At 39.8% G+C, this 19,958-nt stretch overlaps 1 protein-coding gene across 2 annotated transcripts; it reads left to right on the forward strand.

Moving 5' to 3' along the window:
* The first annotated feature begins 6,471 nt into the window (after positions 1–6,471).
* LOC139442421 (dynein axonemal assembly factor 10-like) lies at positions 6,472–18,742 on the forward strand. Of its 2 annotated transcripts, XR_011651693.1 has the most exons (9): positions 6,472–6,776; positions 7,423–7,523; positions 11,184–11,314; positions 12,038–12,139; positions 12,667–12,782; positions 14,642–14,776; positions 15,027–15,124; positions 17,624–17,886; positions 18,273–18,742. XR_011651693.1 is itself a non-coding variant. In XM_071223234.1 (8 exons), exons 1-8 carry the CDS (start codon positions 6,603–6,605, stop codon positions 17,829–17,831), a joined length of 1,065 nt encoding a protein of 354 aa, XP_071079335.1. In that variant the 5' UTR covers positions 6,472–6,602; the 3' UTR covers positions 17,832–18,742. The 2 variants fall into 2 exon arrangements, 1 of the variants encoding a protein (XP_071079335.1); XM_071223234.1 differs by having other exon boundaries at positions 17,624–18,742.
* The last annotated feature ends 1,216 nt before the right edge of the window (positions 18,743–19,958 follow it).

The following is a 19,958-nucleotide window of genomic DNA, read 5'->3' on the forward strand; positions in this document are numbered from 1 at the left end:
ACATCATTATGTGTTTGCCGTCACAATCTGAATGGCGTCACATGGTCCCAATTGGTTTTCATTGCGGTTCACTGTTCAGACGATATAAACATTCGAGAATACTACTTTTATTTCTTCTTGAATGGTTCCAGCATGAACTTTCATGTATGACAAGGAGATCATGGTTATCTTGTTCACGCGTGTGTGGATTTAGTATTTAACCACATGTCATTTCACCCTTTGGGTAATAAATTGTCATGTTACGCTGTGAACATTCAGGACAAGATCCACCAGTTATCTTTCAGCTTTCTCTCAAAGAGGAAAGTAAGTACTGTATATCCATGGTCTCTAACACTGTTTCATGTTGGTGATTAATAATGACTGTTTCCTGCAGTTGTACCCTTTGTATGACTTTCGACCATGGAGGTGAGGTGAAATGGGGTTTAACGTCGCGTCCTAGATTATTTCACTAAAGTGGGCCCACCTTTATATTACAGTACCGCAAACTTTTCAAACACGTGATCATACCCTATGACGTAATTTGTAGTATTTTGTTGCCAGTCACACCGGCGAAACAATGCCCCGTGACGTCAGGGGTCATCGTGTGTGCATAAGCTCCTCCCAGTGATCTATCATCTCTACACGCAATATCATTGAATACGCCCTGCGAGGTTGAGAGTTTTGAGTATTTGTTTACTAATTATTGCCTGCGGCGGCGCATTTTTGAGCAATCGCTAGTTTACGAAAGCACTTTTATTTTATATATATTTTTTATTTCGTTTTTCTCGTAATTCAAGTGGATAAAATGGTTATAAATGGGAACTAATATACATGTATTATTTTTTCGGTTCATTAATTTTCATTATTATGCACAAGAATGCAGTTTATTAGGGATATTATATTGGCGCTGAACACATCCAATGTCGCCAGTGTTCGGGTAGGTTACTCCGAGCTCTATCCTTAGCCGTTGGATCCCCTTTACGATAAATCACCCCTTTACGATCATTAGGGTTCGGTACCCGTTTAATGGCTATTAATATAATTACCCGAAGTCTATCCTTAGCCCTTGGATCCCCTTTGCGATAAATCACCCCTTTACGATAAATCACCCCTTTACGATCATTAGGGTTAGGTACCCGTTTAATGGCTATTAATATAATTACCCGAAGTCTATCCTTAGCCCTTGGACCCCCTTTACGATCAGTCACCCCTTTACGATCATTAGGGTTAGGTACCCGTTTAATGGCTATTAATATAATTACCCGAAGTCTATCCTTAGCCCTTGGATCCCCTTTACGATCAGTCACCCCTTCACCCCATGACTTGATCCCTCTGAAAACTGTCTGATTTATCAACCTTGTGTGGTTTTGACATGTTCCGTACCTCTTTGGCCTGACTATTTGTATCTCGTCGACTAACAATATTTTTAAGTTTCTGAGGGGACATACCAAGAGCTTTTGAAGCTCGTTTCAAGAATTTATTTATTGCATAAAAAGGCTTTGCACTTTCTGCTTCACTTCTAAAGAAATCATACACATTCAACATCAACTGTTTAACATCTGCTGAGTAGCGCATCTTGTCATTGAATGAACACGGTCACTGTGTAGCACGTGCAGACCGTGCTTGCGCTGTGCCTTCCACGGTTTGTCCCCCCTACGTGTCATGCACACATTTCTATACAAAATTACATGATAGTTTCTTAAAGAACTTCATCCGTCATGGGTCTTAAAATAAACAAAATTCAGATTTTGTTGGGTACAGGGTATTCTTGGTCAAGTACCGTATTGATGTTTCATACACTTTTTTGAGTTATTTTGCAATTCATCGTTCTCATTTGGAGTCAAACGGACTGTAGTGTTTATTCCTAATACAGGATATTTACCATCCCCAAACACACAAGCGTGATAACCTCTTTATCATATAATGTCATTCTTTAATTCTGTGCTTCAAAATCGCTTTCCCTCTCTCACATACATAACCGAAACATTAATTGCGAGTTTTCCTGGAATGCGCGCATTAATATTTCATCCGTCACAGGGTAAGTGATGTGTCAGTCGGACAGTGACAGTAGCCAATATAGTTCCAACTGAAATCTGTGTCTTATACAGTGGCGAAGCAACATATACGCAAAACAACAACAGTTTTTATTTCCCTCTCTCGGCAATCCATCGGTCCTTCCGCTAGAGTAACTGCTCTTTGTCAAAGGGAAGCTACTCTAACCCTAGTCTATGAGACGTCACGGCCACGGTCAGACGTTGTTGAGAGTCGGTCCGTAATGTCATAACGTTAAGAAGTGTAGTCAGATGTACACACAGCGATAAAACGAAACAAGGCAACAATTCAAACATATTTCGGCCAAATCCAACTATTTTAACTTGTGGAGAAGGTTTCAAGCCGCAGAGGTCTACAAGCACAGATATGGCTACTGATCCCCCTTGGCTAGGCCTCGAGCCCTCGCAAAATTGTTTCGAAATTTATATCTCTAAAGTTGCCCAAACTTATATAATGCCTTAGCTACGTCACAGTTTGACAGTGATTTTCAGTAGATTAGAGTGTTCTCTTGATAATGATCGCAATTATCCCTGTAGTTTATCAAGATTCCTGATGGTTAATTCTGACTCGATCGCCGAATGACGAGGTCGACGCCATGTTTGTTTATAAACAGTGAAAGTAGTCCCTGCTTGACCTTTGATATTTGCATCTCTATCCGCATATGACCCCAACGGATATTGTTTCTATCAGTTGGCTTTATCCTGCCGAGAAACCTACCCATTATATGATAAATGCAAGTATGTGTGTGACTGCTTGTACTAGTCCGAACTGATTCCGATTTATAGTGCTAGTCCACTGAGATACCATGCCGCAGTTTAACATGAATACCGCACCCAGATACAGTGTACTGACTCGGAGCCGACCATTCCTTGCTTTTAAGCCCCTTAATGCCGAGCGCCAGACAGGGTAACGACAAGTACCATCTTTTAACGTCTTTTGGTGTGATGCGGTCGGGGATCGAACCCCAGTCTTTCCGCTGTCCAGGCGGACGCTCTACCACTAGACCACGGAGACGGTCTTTGGACTTTAGAAGTCGTTAAGGTAGTGAGTTGCCACTGTACCATCATTAAACCGAGTAGGCACCGGACCTCGGATACATGTGGGGTCAACAGCGTGAGTGGGTGTTGCTTAAAGAGCGAGTAAAGTGAAAACAATAGTTCGATTTTGTTGCGAATATCAGTTGTCTAAGATATATTAGGTCAATTGCCGATGGAAAAATAAACATTCGTAGAAAGTATTTAAATGTCGCAAGTGAAAGTGCTGAAATCACACTCTCAGTAGTCGGATTCGAAAAAACTATTTGGGGGCGTGGCCTAAGGCTACCGGCGCAGCGGTGCGTGACAAGTGTTTTCATTGGCTGATATGTAGAATTGGGAAGGAGAGTTAAGAGAGAACGACGAAGAAAGGAAAGGTGCAAAAGTCAAGAGGGAGGAAAATGACGAGAGCAAGAAAGGTGCAAAAGTCAAGATGGAGGAAAATGACGAGAGCAAGAAGCGGCCACAACCATGTCACTTAGCCTGACCACCGGATCCATTAGGTTGACCCTTACGCCAGGCAAACTTGTTGCTTGGGAGCAAATCTAACCCGGAACCCGACCTGTATAAGACTGGAGCCTGGGCCAGCCATGCATGCAGTGGGTCTTGAGCAAAGATCCACGCCGTCAGGATTCGATGACACCTGCACACAACCAGCCAGGGTTTTTTACCGAAAAGCACATATTTTGTTACTGGGAAAATAGAGTACAAGGTGGTACAATGCAGAGCTCCAGATATGCTGCGCAATTGCGAAAAATAAACAAAATAAATCAGTATACCCAATTTACTTTGAGTTGCTTGAGCACAAATAGGCATGGCAATTTTTAAAACCCAGTGTTGCCTCTGCACCTTGCCGACATGTATTTCTTTACAGATCTTTAGCTACTGACCGAGTGCAGGAATCAAACATACATAAACTCTACTGACGTGTATCGTGCATAAAAAAAGGCACGATAAGTGTATCGCTGTTGTGAGTTTATGCGACATTTTACACAATCTCAGTAAAATCAGATCTAAGTTCTCGCTACCGCTAAACAAAAATCTGAGGACATCCCTCACATCCGACCAATCAGAGCGTCGCTTAACAGATCATGAAAGTGACAGTCGGAATGTGATTTCTGACCATGCAACCTCGAAAACGTTAACTTGGGGTAATCCGAACTATAGTTACAGGCTTAACGACTGAATCCATACAATCTAGACTATCTATTGGCATTCCAGGGTGTTCTTTTGTTCGGATTTCAAATTTTTAATCGAGAATTTGGCAAAATATGTTTCGAAGCGTAGTCGCCAATTTGAAATTAGTGCTGTAAAGCACAAGAAAGCTGCCTTCTGATTGGCTAAGTCGACGTCTTGTCAGTCATTCCATTGGTCGGTCAAAGTTCGCGCTAGGTCGGTATGACGTGACCCGTAATGGGGTGTCCTCAGATCTTTGTTTAGCTGTAGCGAGAACTAAGGTCTGATTTTAATGAGATTGCCTTTTACACACTTGGGCAAGCACACTAAAAGATAGACGTCGCCTGAAACAGCGTTTTAAGCAGTATCATTTAAAATGAATGTCTACATGTTAGTATTATATACCCAATAGACTCGAACCAAGAATTAGTCAGATAATTCAGATTTTATCATTAATTTAACAAAGACGAGAAGATTAATTCATCTAGCTCACAATTGTTACTTGATTTTTAAAACGTATTCTTTGGAATTTGTTATGTAAAGATTAACGACAAAGGACTTTTTATGTTTGATTCAACAAAGGGCTAATCCACATCATAATCCACTCTTGTCTGATGTACAATTAGCAACTGCAGAACATGGAATCAGGGGACGAATGTGCTTAGCCTCGCTACAAGATTAGGGCCAACAATATGTACGTCATCAACCAATAGTGCATAACTACAGCAGTCATAATCAGTTTATTAGCCAGTTCTGAGAAACTATACACATCAGAATCAGCCCATTAATCAAAACTAAAAAGCTATAGCTATCGGAATCGGGTCTAAAAAATCAGAATCAGGTCATTAACCAATACAAAGAAACTAGAAATCAGAATCAGGTCATTAACCAATACTAAGAAACTATAGAAATCAGAATCAGGTCATTAACCAATACTAAGAAACTATAGAAATCAGAATCAGGTAATTAACCAATACTAGGAAACTGTAGAAATCAGAATCAGGTCATTAACCAATACTAAGAAACTGAAGAAATCAGAATCAGGCCATTAACCAATACTAAGAAACTATAGAAATCAGAATCAGGTCATTAACCAATACTAAGAAACTGTAGAAATCAGAATCAGGTAATTAACCAATACAAAGAAACTAGAAATCAGAATCAGGTAATTAACCAATACTAAGAAACTATAGAAATCAGAATCAGGTCATTAACCAATACTAAGAAACTGTAGAAATCAGAATCAGGTAATTAACCAATACTAAGAAACTATAGAAATCAGAATCAGGCCATTAACCAATACTAAGAAACTATAGAAATCAGAATCAGGTCATTAACCAATACTAAGAAACTAGAAATCAGAATCAGGTAATTAACCAATACTAAGAAACTGTAGAAATCAGAATCAGGTAATTATCTAATAATAAGACACTGTAGAAATCAGGTCATTATTCGAAACTAAAAAAACTATAGCAATAAGAATCAGGTCATCAATCAAAACTGAAAAAACTATAGCAATCGGAATCAGGTCATTAATCAATACTGCGAAACTTTAGCAATCGGTATCGGGTCTAAAAAATCAGAATCAGGTCATTAACCAATACTAAGATACTATAGCAATCAGAATCAGGTCATTAATCAAAACTAAAAACACTTTAGCAAACAGAATCAGGTCATTTACTTAAAAGAGCTGATGATTTAATTTGTTGATGTCAAATAAGTGATAGATGAGAACATGCTGAAATAATAATTCAACGATTATGGATGATGATGATGATGATGATGATGATAGTAACGACGATGATATTGATGAAATGTCAGTAAAAAAGGATATTGTTCCGTTTCGACACCTCTCTCTTGATATCATTTCAAGAGGATTAGTGTTAGTGTCAAAGGTCTTAGACCATGATATACCAGCATATGACCTATGCCTTATTGTATTCATCCATTTACAATATTATTTAGTTTATTCGAATTCACATAATAACCAAGGACACCATATATACAAGGGGTGCAGGCTATAACTCGCCGACTCTGATTGGGAGGCGCAACTAACTTATTGTGAAAACATAATATGCTTTGAAGTAAAATAAATGCATCACACAGAAATTGTAATATTAGAGACGGGGCCCAGCTTAAACCCAATGAATGCTCCCTTTGAGCTCCTTATATAGTTTTCAAACCCTCCGTAGGAATCGCTCCACTGTTATTCTAACTTGCTAACGCGATGTAGAGAGTAACCGCCATTCTCGAATCATCTGCTAAATCAAGTTTTGACATGTGAATGAGTTTATAAACCAAAACAGTTACTGTTGTTTACCCACGTGTAGACCAGAACTAGTCAGACCTACAGAAAGCACCATGGATAAGCCACAAATTATTGCTCATATCCAGAAGCCTTTGGAATACACTCTTTTCGATGCTAAATGGGTTCCATGTTCTGCTAAGTTCGTGGTAATTGGGGGATTTGCAAGGGGAACAGGGGCAATACAGGTGTATGAAGTCTCACATGGCGACGTCAAACTGGTTCACAAGGTAAGATCTAAGGACATAGACTCGGGTAGCAGGTTTGCGTATTTAACCTTTGTATTTTCAATTTCAACTCCTCTTGGTTATAGGAGGAATCATTGATTTGTTATCATGGTTATTGCGTCCAAACATTTGTATTAGCTTTTAGAAAACAACTGTTGTGGCAGACGAACTTGTACTTGTGGGTAGTTGATTAAAGACATTTTTATGTCAAATTAAGTTAAAACTGAAGATACAAGATATTTAAAATGTCTAGAGCTACGAATTTTGGTCCCGTGGGCACGACAAAAAACCATGATTGTTGGTTTGAATCCTGGTTCGCACCAATTATGTTTTTTAGGTTTGTCAGCACCATACGCGTGCTCGTGGGTTTCACCGAAGTGGTAAACATCTGAGACCTGCATCATTTCGGGCTTTCCTCCAACATTAAGCAGACACGCCATGATATAACTGGAATACTGTTAAAACCCAACTCATTCATTCACTCTCCGAATTTTGATTAGGTCCTATGTGTTTTCAGTCATCTGTATAGAGAATTTGGTGATTGTTTGGCAAAGCATGATGCCATGGAATGAACACTGTTTAAGGAATATATTAAGGTATCTGTGAAATTACATCTTCAATTTCTGTCAATCAGTGCTAATTTTCCTAGGTTGAAAAGGCCAAAACATTTAAATGTTCAACATTTGGAGCATCAACACTGCAGCAACGTTTCCTAGCAACAGGGGATTTTGATGGGAAGATGCAGATGTGGTAAGTAATTATTGCTTTTCATATATCAAGATATCTGTACCATGTCAGTCTGCCAGTAGTCCGAAGCCTGTGTTTAGTAAAATTCTATTCTGTCTAGTAAGCTCAGAAATAATAGTCCATGTCATAACACTATAATCAGATGAAAAATTCTGCTAAGAGCCAAGTTCGGATGAGTAACCTAAAAAGTCTTTGGCACAAACTGCAGTGCACATATACGTTCATGATAAGTACCAATATGTTTGGATCTGCAGAGTATACAAATCCTGTCACTGAAACATAATATGACATAATGCCTGTGTTATGGTTGTATTAATACATACTCATCATCCAAACCTAAGCTTCATGAATTATTAGGACATAGTCTGTGGAAGCCAATTAGGGCATAGTCTGTGTAAGCCAATTTGTCTTTTTCAAGTTTCAACCACTGGCTATTCACTATGGCGTCACAGCCGGCGACACTTGAATCGTGGGCGATGAATTTAGCTCAGAAAGCTTTGTTACCAGTCATGTGTCAAAAATATCTGAAGAGAGTTATATATGATCTGTTTTGGGTTCTATTTTAGTTGTCAAATTGCATAGCGGGAGTGAGAATGATTCATAAGTCAGATGTAATGGTGTATCAGTCAATGAAGAAGTCACCATGGCTGAAAGTTAGAATTGTGCACTACTTCGAAGCACACATGTCAGGCAGAGCATAATATATTGCCAATTTACAGCATGTCAATAATATATTAATCATCCGAGTGAGTGAGTGAGTGAGTGAGTTGGGTTTAACACCGCTTTTAACAGTATTCCAGTTATATCACGGTGTGTCAGGAAAGCCCGAAGTGATGCAGGTCGCAGACGTTAACCACTTCGGTGAAACCCACGAGCACGGGTATGGTGCTGACAAACCTAGAAACATAATCGGGGCGAACCAGGATTCGAACCCACAATCATAGGTTTCTGGCGTGCCCAAGGGACGCAACTCTGCACAGGGAATCGCGGCGCCTTAGACGACTGGGCCACATCACTAAATTTTGTTTTTACTTTCCATCGTCATTTAAGTGTATGGAAAGTACTGGAAACCGTAAACACAAGCACAAGTTACAAATCATGTGGATATCTCTGAATAGATTGTCAACAGTTACATTGCCCACGTTATTTGTCTGCTCTAAGTAAAACCTATATAACCTAAAAGGCATAGAGTTAGTGGGTCTTTTTAATGAATAATCATAAAAGAATAGTTGATAAAATCAAAGCAGTACATTATTTATCAAAATTCATATATGATCTTTTATTCTAAAGACTAGCCATGAATCCAAGAATTATTACTGTTAACAGCTAAACATGTGAATTAAGTACAACAAATATCTCATAAGGAAGAGAATTCATGGATGTCAACTTCTTAATTATGAGCAACACCACCATCCTTAATTTCTCTTCCTTGTGTGTATCTCTTCTAAATGCCATCCAAAGACTTAAATATGTCATAAGCTCAAAGCTTTAATCAACAAAATTATCTGTTGACATCATCATGATCATGGTTGTTACTTAGTAAGAAGAAATAATTAGGACATAACAGTAAATAATATATATTTTATTTAACAAATCACATGTGAATTGACAAGTATTACTTATGCATGAAGCAACATACATTTAAATGCAAATATCAGGTAATTGGACACCTGGAGTTCATTAGATATTTAAACATATATCCCAAGTATGCTTCACAAATATTGGTGTGAACATGACTTTTCCTTAAGTAATACACACAAACAGGGATTCAGACCAGTTCCTTTTCTAGGTCTCCCCAAATCATGGTAAAGAATTACATTTTGGGTTAAATACATTTTCAATATTCATCACAGTTATATATGAAATGTATTAAGAATTATCTAATATATTCTGTATCAGAATTGATCAGACACTCTGGATAATGCCTGATCATGGTGTGGCAAGGAGATAGTGTCTTTGTTTTTACAAATTCTGAATATCTTGAAATAAGTATCATGCGTTATGATACTGGTAATCACTTTCAACTCAATATTTCTTTTTAAATAATATTTAAAAAGAAAGATTATGTCCTATAGAAAGAGCTAACAAGCTAAGTTTTAAACCACGTTAGTGCAATTAAATCATTAATCTCACTTTTATGCGGCATCAATTAAATAACTGGTTGGAATAATTATTAATTACTTGATTAGATTATAATTTATATCATTACTTGACCATGTTGCTCTGAATTCATAAAAAAATCTTGCTATTATTTCCAGTATATTATTTAAAATGACTTGACACTTAAAATCATTTTTAACAGTTATATTGTTTCACTAAAATGTATATCAGTAAGCTTCAACTACCAGTGAATAACTTATGTTGCAAACAATTCTAAACCAATAATTTTCTTGTATTAACAAAGATAGGTTTTTTTATTTCAAAATATTTCAGTAATTCACTTCCTTCTCATGAAATTTTCCTCTCCTTTCTAAGCTTGAAGGGATGATTCCATATCACATTACTGCATGGGTCCTGTCTCTTCATAGAAATGCTGAAATAGTCAAAGCATGATTTAATGGGAACTTATATGAAATAAATTGAAAGATTTTCTGGAACGAAAACCATTGACAATGATTACAATTCTATGTTTAAAGAATTATTACTACTGGAGTAATTTGCAATATTATGCTCGAGTAATTTGCAATATTAACAGATAGGCTTGTTGTGATTTGTTTTGTGATTTTGAAACTAAATCATATCTAAAAATCTGTAACAAAATAAATCATATCTAAGAGAGAGGAATACAAGATCCACCAGATCGTCCTTCAATGTAAATAATAGCAGATTTTGTTCTGCACTTACTGAAATCAGATCACTGTCATATTTGTTTACAGTGTGACACATTTCAGCAATATGACCTGCTAACTCAATGCCCGATGTTGCCAAAATACTTAATTCGAAAACGATTTTGTAGTTACAGGCATTATGCTTGTTTATAACATGCGTAAAATCAGAACTTGCTACGTGTTGTCATTTACCCATATTGAGTATGCATATGTGCAAAAGTGCGGAAATTCGTGCAAATTCTCACCTTCGAGCAGACTTGGGTCCCGTGGAAGATGGTGGCAACATTTAACTGATGGTGAGGCCCAGCGCACATCTTGATGAGCCTCAAACCGACCCTGGGGGGTTTGGGTAAAGGTATACATCTAATCCCAGCGATACGAAATGGATATCGCGAGTGAAAATAGCACAAACCGTAGCCATGTCGCTTCTCGGGTGTCGTTTGACCTCAGAAGTAAGTCAGACAAATCCGCAAAGGTGTGCCCGGCGTTCTGATTGGCTCAAAGTGATGCATGCGCCAATTTTGATCCAATCCAGTGATACGCAAAGGTTGGAGGACCTCAATTAAATGTGATGTAAATACATCACAATGGAATTCCCTTTCTGCACACAACACCATTGTTATAGTGTTGATTAACACCTCAAGATCATACAATAGCTTAACAATGTAAGATTCATTTTGGGACAGTACTTGGAATGAATGCTCGATGACTGCATGCAGTCAAATGTGATACCCATATGTTGCAGACAGGGTCCATCAACACAGATTTATGAGTTCAATACAGTTGTTATTTGATAAATTATTCAGTTGATGGTTTCAGTTATATAATGTTTCAGGAACCTCGAGTCCACTGAACTGCCTGTGTATTCAGTGAAGGCCCACAAGGAGATCATCAACTGTATTGATGGTGTGGGAGGCCTGGGTATAGGAGAAGGGGCACCTGAGATTGTCACAGGGAGTCGAGATGGTAGGAAGACATACACCAAACTTTCTGTTGTGCCAAAAGAGTTAAGATAATCTTTAGATTTGTACACAGGCAATTAGAGCTCTGACCAGTGCTGGCAGTGAGAACAAAATTGACTCAAGTTCCCATGCCTCAAAACCTCAGACACAGACTCAATTTCAATATACACTTCACAATCAATGTATTGTCGTTTTTTCACTCTGCGCTGTCGACGTTAAAATGCCTGTAGACACTGTAGCGTTTTTCATCAATGTCTGCATCACATGTAGAGTGTACCTCCTGCCTGCCTTCAAGGGTAGAGGTCACCTCCTGCCTGCCTTCAAGGGTAGAGGTCACCTCCTGCCTGCCCTCAAGGGTAGAGGTCACCTCCTGCCTGCCCTCAAGGGTAGAGGTCACCTCCTGCCTGCCCTCAAGGCTAGAGGTCACCTCCTGCCTGCCCTCAAGGGTAGAGGTCACCTCCTGCCTGCCCTCAAGGGTAGAGGTCACCTCCTGCCTGCCCTCAAGGGTAGAGTGAGTGAGCGAGTTGGGTTTAACGCGGCTTTTTGCAGTATTACAGTTATATAGCAAATACAAATGGAAATCGGAAACTTCTTGTCCTCAGAAAAGACAAAACATTTGGTACTCGGTTTCACTAAACCTAATAATTATTTATGTTAATCTTGAGACACAAGGTAATCAAACCTCGATCATCTTGTATATTTGTGAACCTTGAATACTTTGTTGTAGGGTCTGTGAAAGTTTGGGATCCCCGACAGAAAAATGACCCAGTGGCAACGATGGAGCCAGGGGAAGGAGAGACAAAGAGAGATTGTTGGAGTGTGGCTTTTGGTAGGTGGAGTTATCTCCCTTGTACCATGCCTCAATGAAGCACTCCGCTATCCCTGGCATGAATGAATTAGAACTCATTTTGTGCATGTGACGATTACATGACGCAACACAAACTCATGGAATTGTAAACATTATATACCCTGTTCAAATTGTTTCTGTTTGCTTTTGTCTTCAAATCAAAGTGTTTACATACTGCAGAGAATAACCTGTCTTTAAGCTCAGTCGTACCTGGATCGGATGTTTCATGGTTTACTGCAAAGTCTTGCAATATCACTTCTCCATTCCTGCCCGAGGTATTATATTCTGGCACAGATGTTATTTGTACATTTTTTATACGTCAGTATTTGAAATGAAGATTTAATCTTTCTTGCGAATATTTGTTAGCACTGTTCTTAAAGACAGATGTGAAAATATCTTAGTAGAACTTGTATGAAGAAATCGGCTGGCACCCTGGACATATCAAAAGATAGATGTCCATGTTGCCATGTGCATGCTGCTTAAGAAAACCTTGTGCTGCCTGTGTGCAGGTAATGCGTACAACGCCCAGGAGAGATGCGTGTGTGCTGGATATGATAACGGGGATGTCAAGCTGTTCGACCTCAGAAACATGGCACTCAAATGGGAAACAAACATAAAAAATGGGGTGAGTTCTTATATGAAGTTATTTTTCTGCAGTTAGAACATCACTAGCCCTGTTGGCCCACCACATGGTGGGCCTAGTAAAACTACCTCCCCGTGGTGACCCAAGTGAAACTACCACCCTGTGGTGGCCCTAGTGAAACTACCACCCTGTGGTGGCACTAGTGAAACTACCACCCTGTGGTGACCCAAGTAAAACTACCTCCCCGTGGTGACCCAAGTGAAACTACCACCCTGTGGTGACCCAAGTAAAACTACCTCACCGTGGTGACCCAAGTGAAACTACCACCCTGTGGTGACCCAAGTAAAACTACCTCCCCGTGGTGACCCAAGTGAAACTACCACCCTGTGGTGACCCAAGTAAAACTACCTCCCCGTGGTGACCCAAGTGAAACTACCACCCTGTGGTGGCCCTAGTGAAACTACCACCCTGTGGTGGCACTAGTGAAACTACCTCTCTGTGGTGGCCCTAGTGAAACTACCTCTCTGTGGTGGCCCTAGTGAAAATACCTCCCCGTGGTGACCCAAGTGAAACTACCTCTCTGTGGTGACCCTAGTGAAACTACCTCTCTGTGGTGACCCTAGTGAAACTACCTCTCTGTGGTGACCCTTGTGAAACTACCTCTCTGTGGTGGCCCTTGTGAAACTACCTCTCTGTGGTGGCCCTTGTGAAACTACCTCTCTGTGGTGGCCCTAGTGAAACTCCCTCCCCGTGGTGGCCCTAGTGAAACTACCTCTCTGTGATGGCCCAAGTGAAACTCCCACCCTGTGGTGGCCCTAGTGAAACTACCTCTCTGTGATGGCCCTAGTGAAACTACCACTCTGTGGTGGCCCTAGTGAAACTACCTCTCTCTGGTGGCCCTAGTGAAACTACCTCTCTGTGGTGGCCCTAGTGAAACTACCTCCCCGTGGTGGCCCTAGTGAAACTACCTCTCTGTGGTGGCCCTAGTGAAACTACCTCCCTGTCGTGGGCTTAGTGAAACTACCACCCTGTGGTAGCCCTAGTGAAACTACCTCTCTGTGGTGACCCTAGTGAAACTACCTCTCTGTGGTGGCCCTAGTGAAACTACCTCTCTGTGGTGGCCCTAGTGAAACTACCTCTCTGTGGTGGCCCTAGTGAAACTACCTCTCTGTGGTGGCCCTAGTGAAACTACCTCTCTGTGGTGGCCCTAGTGAAACTACCTCTCTGTGATGGCCCCAGTGAAAATACCACCCTGTATTGGCCCAAGTGAAACTCCCACCCTGTGGTGGCCCTAGTGAAACTACCTCTCTGTGGTGGCCCCAGTGAAAATACCACCCTGTATTGGCCCAAGTGAAACTCTCACCCTGTGGTGACCCTAGTGAAACTCCCACCCTGTGGTGACCCTAGTGAAACTACTTCTCTGTGGTGGCCCCAGTGAAAATACCACCCTGTATTGGCCCAAGTGAAACTCCCACCCTGTGGTGGCCCTAGTGAAACTACCTCTCTGTGACGGCCCTAGTGAAACTACCTCTCTGTGGTGGCCCTTGTGAAACTACCTCCCTGTGGTGGCCCTACTGAAACTACCTCTCTGTGGTGGCCCTAGTGAAACTACCACCCTGTGGTGGCCCTAGTGAAACTACCACCCTGTGGTGGCCCTAGTGAAACTACCTCTCTGTGGTGGCCCTAGTGAAACATTCATGTTAGTTTCTTTCACTGACCCCGGATACATCTATACTTCATCACCATAAGAATAATCACACAGCCCCCAAACCCACTAACCAATCAGCAGGTTACTTATGTTTTCGTGTATTTCAGTTGCTCACATTGATCAGGAATGCATGTGGCGACTTCTCCCGATTGTGAAGGCTTGTCCCTGACTATGTACTGCTCTATGTGTTCAGGTGTGTGGTGTGGAGTTTGACAGGAAGGACATCAACATGAACAAGCTGGCAGCCACAACCCTGGAGGCCAAGTTCCATGTGTTTGATATGAGGACCCAGCATCCCAAGAAGGGCTTCACAGGCTTGTCGGAGAAAGTGAGTACATGTGTGACAGGAGCTCAGTACAAACTACTGGATCTGGGAAACTTGGCAATGACAGCAGAAACCAACACCAATTTAGTGAACCCAGTTATTCCTAGGTCATTGGGTGTTTTATTGATGCTGTATAAGCATTGTATCTTATAACCAGTATTTTCTAGTGTTTTAAAGTATCTTTAGAATGGGGCATTTGTACAAAATGTAGTCCATGTCTTCTAAATAGTGTTGATGTGTTTGTTGTTGCCAGGCACACAAGTCCACAGTGTGGTTGGCACGGCATCTGCCCCAGAACAGAGATATCTTCATGACAGGTGGAGGCAATGGATCCCTCAACTTGTGGAAATAGTGAGTAGACTATAGTACAGTAAGGTACACATCACTGTCATGAAATAGTAAATAGACCAAAGTACAGTATGGTACACACCACTGTCATGAAATAGTGAGTAGACCATAGTACAGTAAGGTACACACCACTGTCATGAAATAGTGAGTAGACCATAGTACAGTAAGGTACACACCACTGTCATGAAATAGTGAGTAGACCATAGTACAGTATGGCACACACCACTTTCATGAAATAGTGAGTAGACCATAGTACAGTATGGTACACACCACTGTCATGAAATAGTGTGTAGACCATAGTACAGTATGGTACACACCACTGTCATGAAATAGTGTGTAGACCATAGTACAGTAAGGTACACACCACTGTCATGAAATAGTGAGTAGACCATAGTACAGTAAGGTACACACCACTGTCATGAAATAGTGAGTAGACCATAGTACAGTAAGGTACACATCACTGTCATGAAATAGTGAGTAGACCATAGTACAGTATGGCACACACCACTGTCATGAAATAGTGAGTAGACCATAGTACAGTATGGTACACACCACTGTCATGAAATAGTGAGTAGACCATAGTACAGTATGGTACACACCACTGTCATGAAATAGTGAGTAGACCATAGTACAGTATGTCACACATCACTGTCATGAAATAGTGAGTAGACCATAGTACAGTATGGTACACACCACTGTCATGAAATAGTGTGTAGACCATAGTACAGTATGGTACACATCACTGTCATGAAATAGTGTGTAGACCATAGTACAGTATGGTACACACCACTGTCATGAAATAGTGTGTAGACCATAGTACAGTATGGTACACACCACTGTCATGAAATAGTGTGTAGACCATAGTACAGTATGGTACACACCACTGTCATGAAATAGTGAGTAGACCATAGTACAGTATGGTACACACCACTGTCATGAAATAGTGTGTAGACCATAGTACAGTATGGTACACACCACTGTCATGAAATAGTGTGTAGACCATAGTACAGTATGGTACACACCACTGTCATGAAATAGTGTGTAGACCATAGTACAGTAAGGTACACACCACTGTCATGAAATAGTGAGTAGACCATAGTACAGTATGGCACACACCACTGTCATGAAATAGTCAATCTCATTAAAATCAGACCTTAGTTCTCGCTACCGCTCAACAAAGATCTGAGGACATCCCATTACGGGTCACGTCAGACCGAGTCCATCCTGAAGAAACTCCCAACCTTTCAGCCACTTACACCTAGCGTCAGGATGTTCTACAGACTGGATGTTGAAGCGTTGTGACACAGTCGACATGATTTGACAGGAGCACCAAATGTTGTGTTAAATATATCAATAAATCTTCCAATATGCCATTAAAGCCAATGTTGTTTTTGTCTTACTGGTATTTACAATGTCACACTTGCACACTAGACTTGCTCATGAATCCCATTACTGTATGCTTGGGATTCCTGTGAGTAAAAGTCATCTATAAATTGCATGTTGATGTTATTCGTAGATGTTATGATCATCTCAAATATATTTGCCGACTATATTTTAACTTTAATTATCAGTATTATGTAGAGGGGAATGTCCGAGTAACTCTCTATTCCTTAAAAATAATTGAGCGGAGGCCCTGCAGGGGACGAGGTCCATTATGTTTAAGGAATGGAGAGTTACGAGGATATTCCCCTACTTACAACTCATCCCTACTTTTACACTTTGACAAAATATTCTGTAGTTGAAAATATTTGAAAAATAAACCAGAACTCTTTGTTGTCTGTATTTATACTGCGTGAGTCGACATTGCGTGATGCACGAGGAATGCGTTCTCTGTTGCTGTTGCACGTGCGCCAAGCTCCGTCGTTAGCTGACATTTACAATGCATGGTACACAGCTCTTCATAATTTCGTTGGGTCCTAAACTAGTATTTATCAATTGCTTGCACATTGTTAATACATGCTGATAGGTATAATAAGAAATATAGAGCCCCAAACAAGCGATATTTATATTACCTTATTTTTCTCGTCAAAGGTTTATCTAACTGCCATAAATATTAACATTGTAATGGGTAACGTGCTCTAACACAAAATATATACATCTTAATTTGAGCTTTTAAGCATTATGCAAAATAATGAAAATATTTAATAGTTAATTTCACATCATGCCTTCATATGCTGTCAAATGTGTTTTCAAATCTAACGACACATGTTTTCGGAAAAATGAAAATATTCACTTGTAAATAAATGTAAAAAATAGTTCCATCTGTTCCTTGTGGAAATTAATTCAAATGTTGCTTCAAGATATTGTACAGTTGACAAGCAACTCTCCATTCCCGAAAAATAATGGAGCGTTCAAACAATGGAATGACGTCACAGATGTGTTTTAAGCTCAAAGTTAAACATATTTAACACTGTTCTTTGTCCTGTGTGTGTAATGTGTGGGCACAAAACGTCCTCCATCATTGTCGGCCACAGCTCCATCCTCTGCACTTTATGTTCCCAGCTCCTACCCCGACAAGCGTGTTGTAGAAGACAGTGACGGTGTCGCCATGGGAGTAGTCGGCTCGGTCAACTTGTTGCAGAATGTCACAATGTCCACTCAGCCAATCAGCAGCTTCGACTGGAGCCCAGACAAGGAGGGACTTTGTGTGTGTACATCATTTGACCAGAACCTCCGAGTGTTGATTGTTACCAAGCTCAACAAAGTGTAACAAACAGCTCACATGAAACACCAGTTCACCCATATCGGAGACATTTCACGGAAAGGTGCATACATTAAATCATTCACAGCATACAGTTTATTCAATCTCATTAAAATCAGATCTGCCATACAATTCCTCTCTCTATGACAAAATCTCATCACACCTCAGTAGAAGGTCGTGTCAGGTGAACCTTTTGTGAACTTTGACTACCATTGTAAATAAAGGTTGTTTTGTTCCTCGAGCCTGTGTCAGCTTTGTAAAACACATTTTTGCTTCACTCATTGCCTTGATTTGGAAATTTCTATCTAAGCAAAATAGAAAAATGCTAGAAAATGCAAATATGCCCATGATAGTACACTCTTTTGGATATAGATGATGTAACACTCAAAGAAAAAACATCAGGATGTGTAAATTACCCACAATACTATAATGTTTTTGTTTTCACATTAGGTTATAGTCATTTTCAAGATACAGAAATCAGATGATTGGAGAGTTCACCTGACAATGGCGGTATCCTCTGATCTCCACACAGTGAGGTATTGTCTCAAGAGTAGGGTTTTGGATTGCAATGGGACTGATGGTGTATTCCACTTGGTCATACTAGTGTCATTGCAGGGAAAGTGTTCGGCACCCGCCCACACATCCGAAGGAATCTGCTCAGTCTCCATAGCATCCTTTGGGAGTTGCATTTCTTACATTGTTGAAAAAAACTGAATCATTTTCTCGGTTATTTATTTCAGGTATATTTATAAGCATTATTGAAATATTTTAATTTTCTGTTCAGTGATTTCCATATTTTTGTATGAGACATTTTGTACTTGATATGTATATACTGTGTTGACATTCCCCCACACTGATGGTTGTCCGTCCAGCGTGGTCACAGAGTTGTGGTTCACATCACTCATCTTGTTCTGCATCGGATGTGGTCATAAAGTTGTATCATTAATCCAAAAGTTGTCCTTTGTCATTGTTGAATCATAGAGACTGAATAGCAACACATTAAGTTTAAGATCTCTGTCAAGAATTTATCAAGGCAAAACACAAGACAATAATGATTTATAAAATTTATTACTTTTTGACTCTTAGAATATGAAAATATAAAACAAAAGCACATGACTGAAGCGAATTCAAGCATATACCTATATTTGTGAAACATTGAATATATACCATCATCATGACCTTTTCAGCTACAACAAATTAAGGGATGTTACCATGGTTACTGTAAATCTGGAAAGTTTTGCGAGCAGGAAAGTACTGCGAAAACTACAAGTGACACACACTTGCAATATTTTCATAACACAGTTATTTTTGCAGACCAACAAAAGATGTAAGGAGGCGTGTTTTTTAAATTCACTTCCACCCATTGTCAAACCAGTCAGTACATGATAAAACAATTAATTCCTCACATCCTGTTTCCCTAATTACACATGGTCACTCTAACATGTCAATACTCTACGAGAATCTGGACTTTACTCAGAAAGTGTTATCCCAAATATGACATTTGTTACAGTTTATTCTGTTAGATAAACACACTGCTCCAACCTCCCTAGTCAACTACAACAACAGATGCATCTATAGTTTAACAATCACTGACTGACACTGACTTACCATTCCATCATGTCGCTTCCTACTTATCAAATATTACACCTGCAATAGTAGCTTTGATATTTGGTAATCTTAACAGGACTTTTCTGATGCAGTTAAAGCTATTGTTAGCCATGTGCAGTAATTTCATGGCTCAAAACTGTCCATATTTACAGTACATAGATTCATAGCAACTTTTACTGCATAGCTAAGCTGTTGTGGTCACGCAGTTTCAATGTGTCATCATGATTATCATGTTTATGTGTTACTTCCATTCATTTCATGAAAACTTCTCTAGTAAGTCAGCATTGGCAGTGTAATTCCAATGGAAGATATAGAGAATCTCACTCAAGTGTCTTTTGATATCAAATTTATCAACGAGTGTTGATATATTTGATATCAAAAGACACGAGGGTGAGATTTTATTTATCATCCAACATCATTCTTCCAACTTTTTCAATTTGTAGACAGTAATTAGCAGTGTTTTCAGTGTAAAAAGTACTGCTAACAGCTTCAGTAGCAGTGCCATTAGTGATGTCATTTGATTGTGAC

This window comes from Haliotis cracherodii, unplaced genomic scaffold (assembly GCF_022045235.1).
Source record: "Haliotis cracherodii isolate W230 unplaced genomic scaffold, xgHalCrac1.p SCAF_5, whole genome shotgun sequence".
In the NCBI taxonomy this organism is placed as follows: domain Eukaryota; kingdom Metazoa; phylum Mollusca; class Gastropoda; order Lepetellida; family Haliotidae; genus Haliotis; species Haliotis cracherodii.

Coding starts and splice junctions, on each gene's coding strand:
- LOC139442421 (XM_071223234.1), top strand. CDS start 6,603: ATGGATAAGCCACAAATTATTGCTCATATCCAGAAGCCTTTGGAATAC. Junction 12,140..12,666: donor TTGTTGGAGTGTGGCTTTTG/GTAGGTGGAGTT, acceptor GCCTGTGTGCAG/GTAATGCGTACAACGCCCAG. Junction 15,125..17,623: donor TCCCTCAACTTGTGGAAATA/GTGAGTAGACTA, acceptor TTATGTTCCCAG/CTCCTACCCCGACAAGCGTG.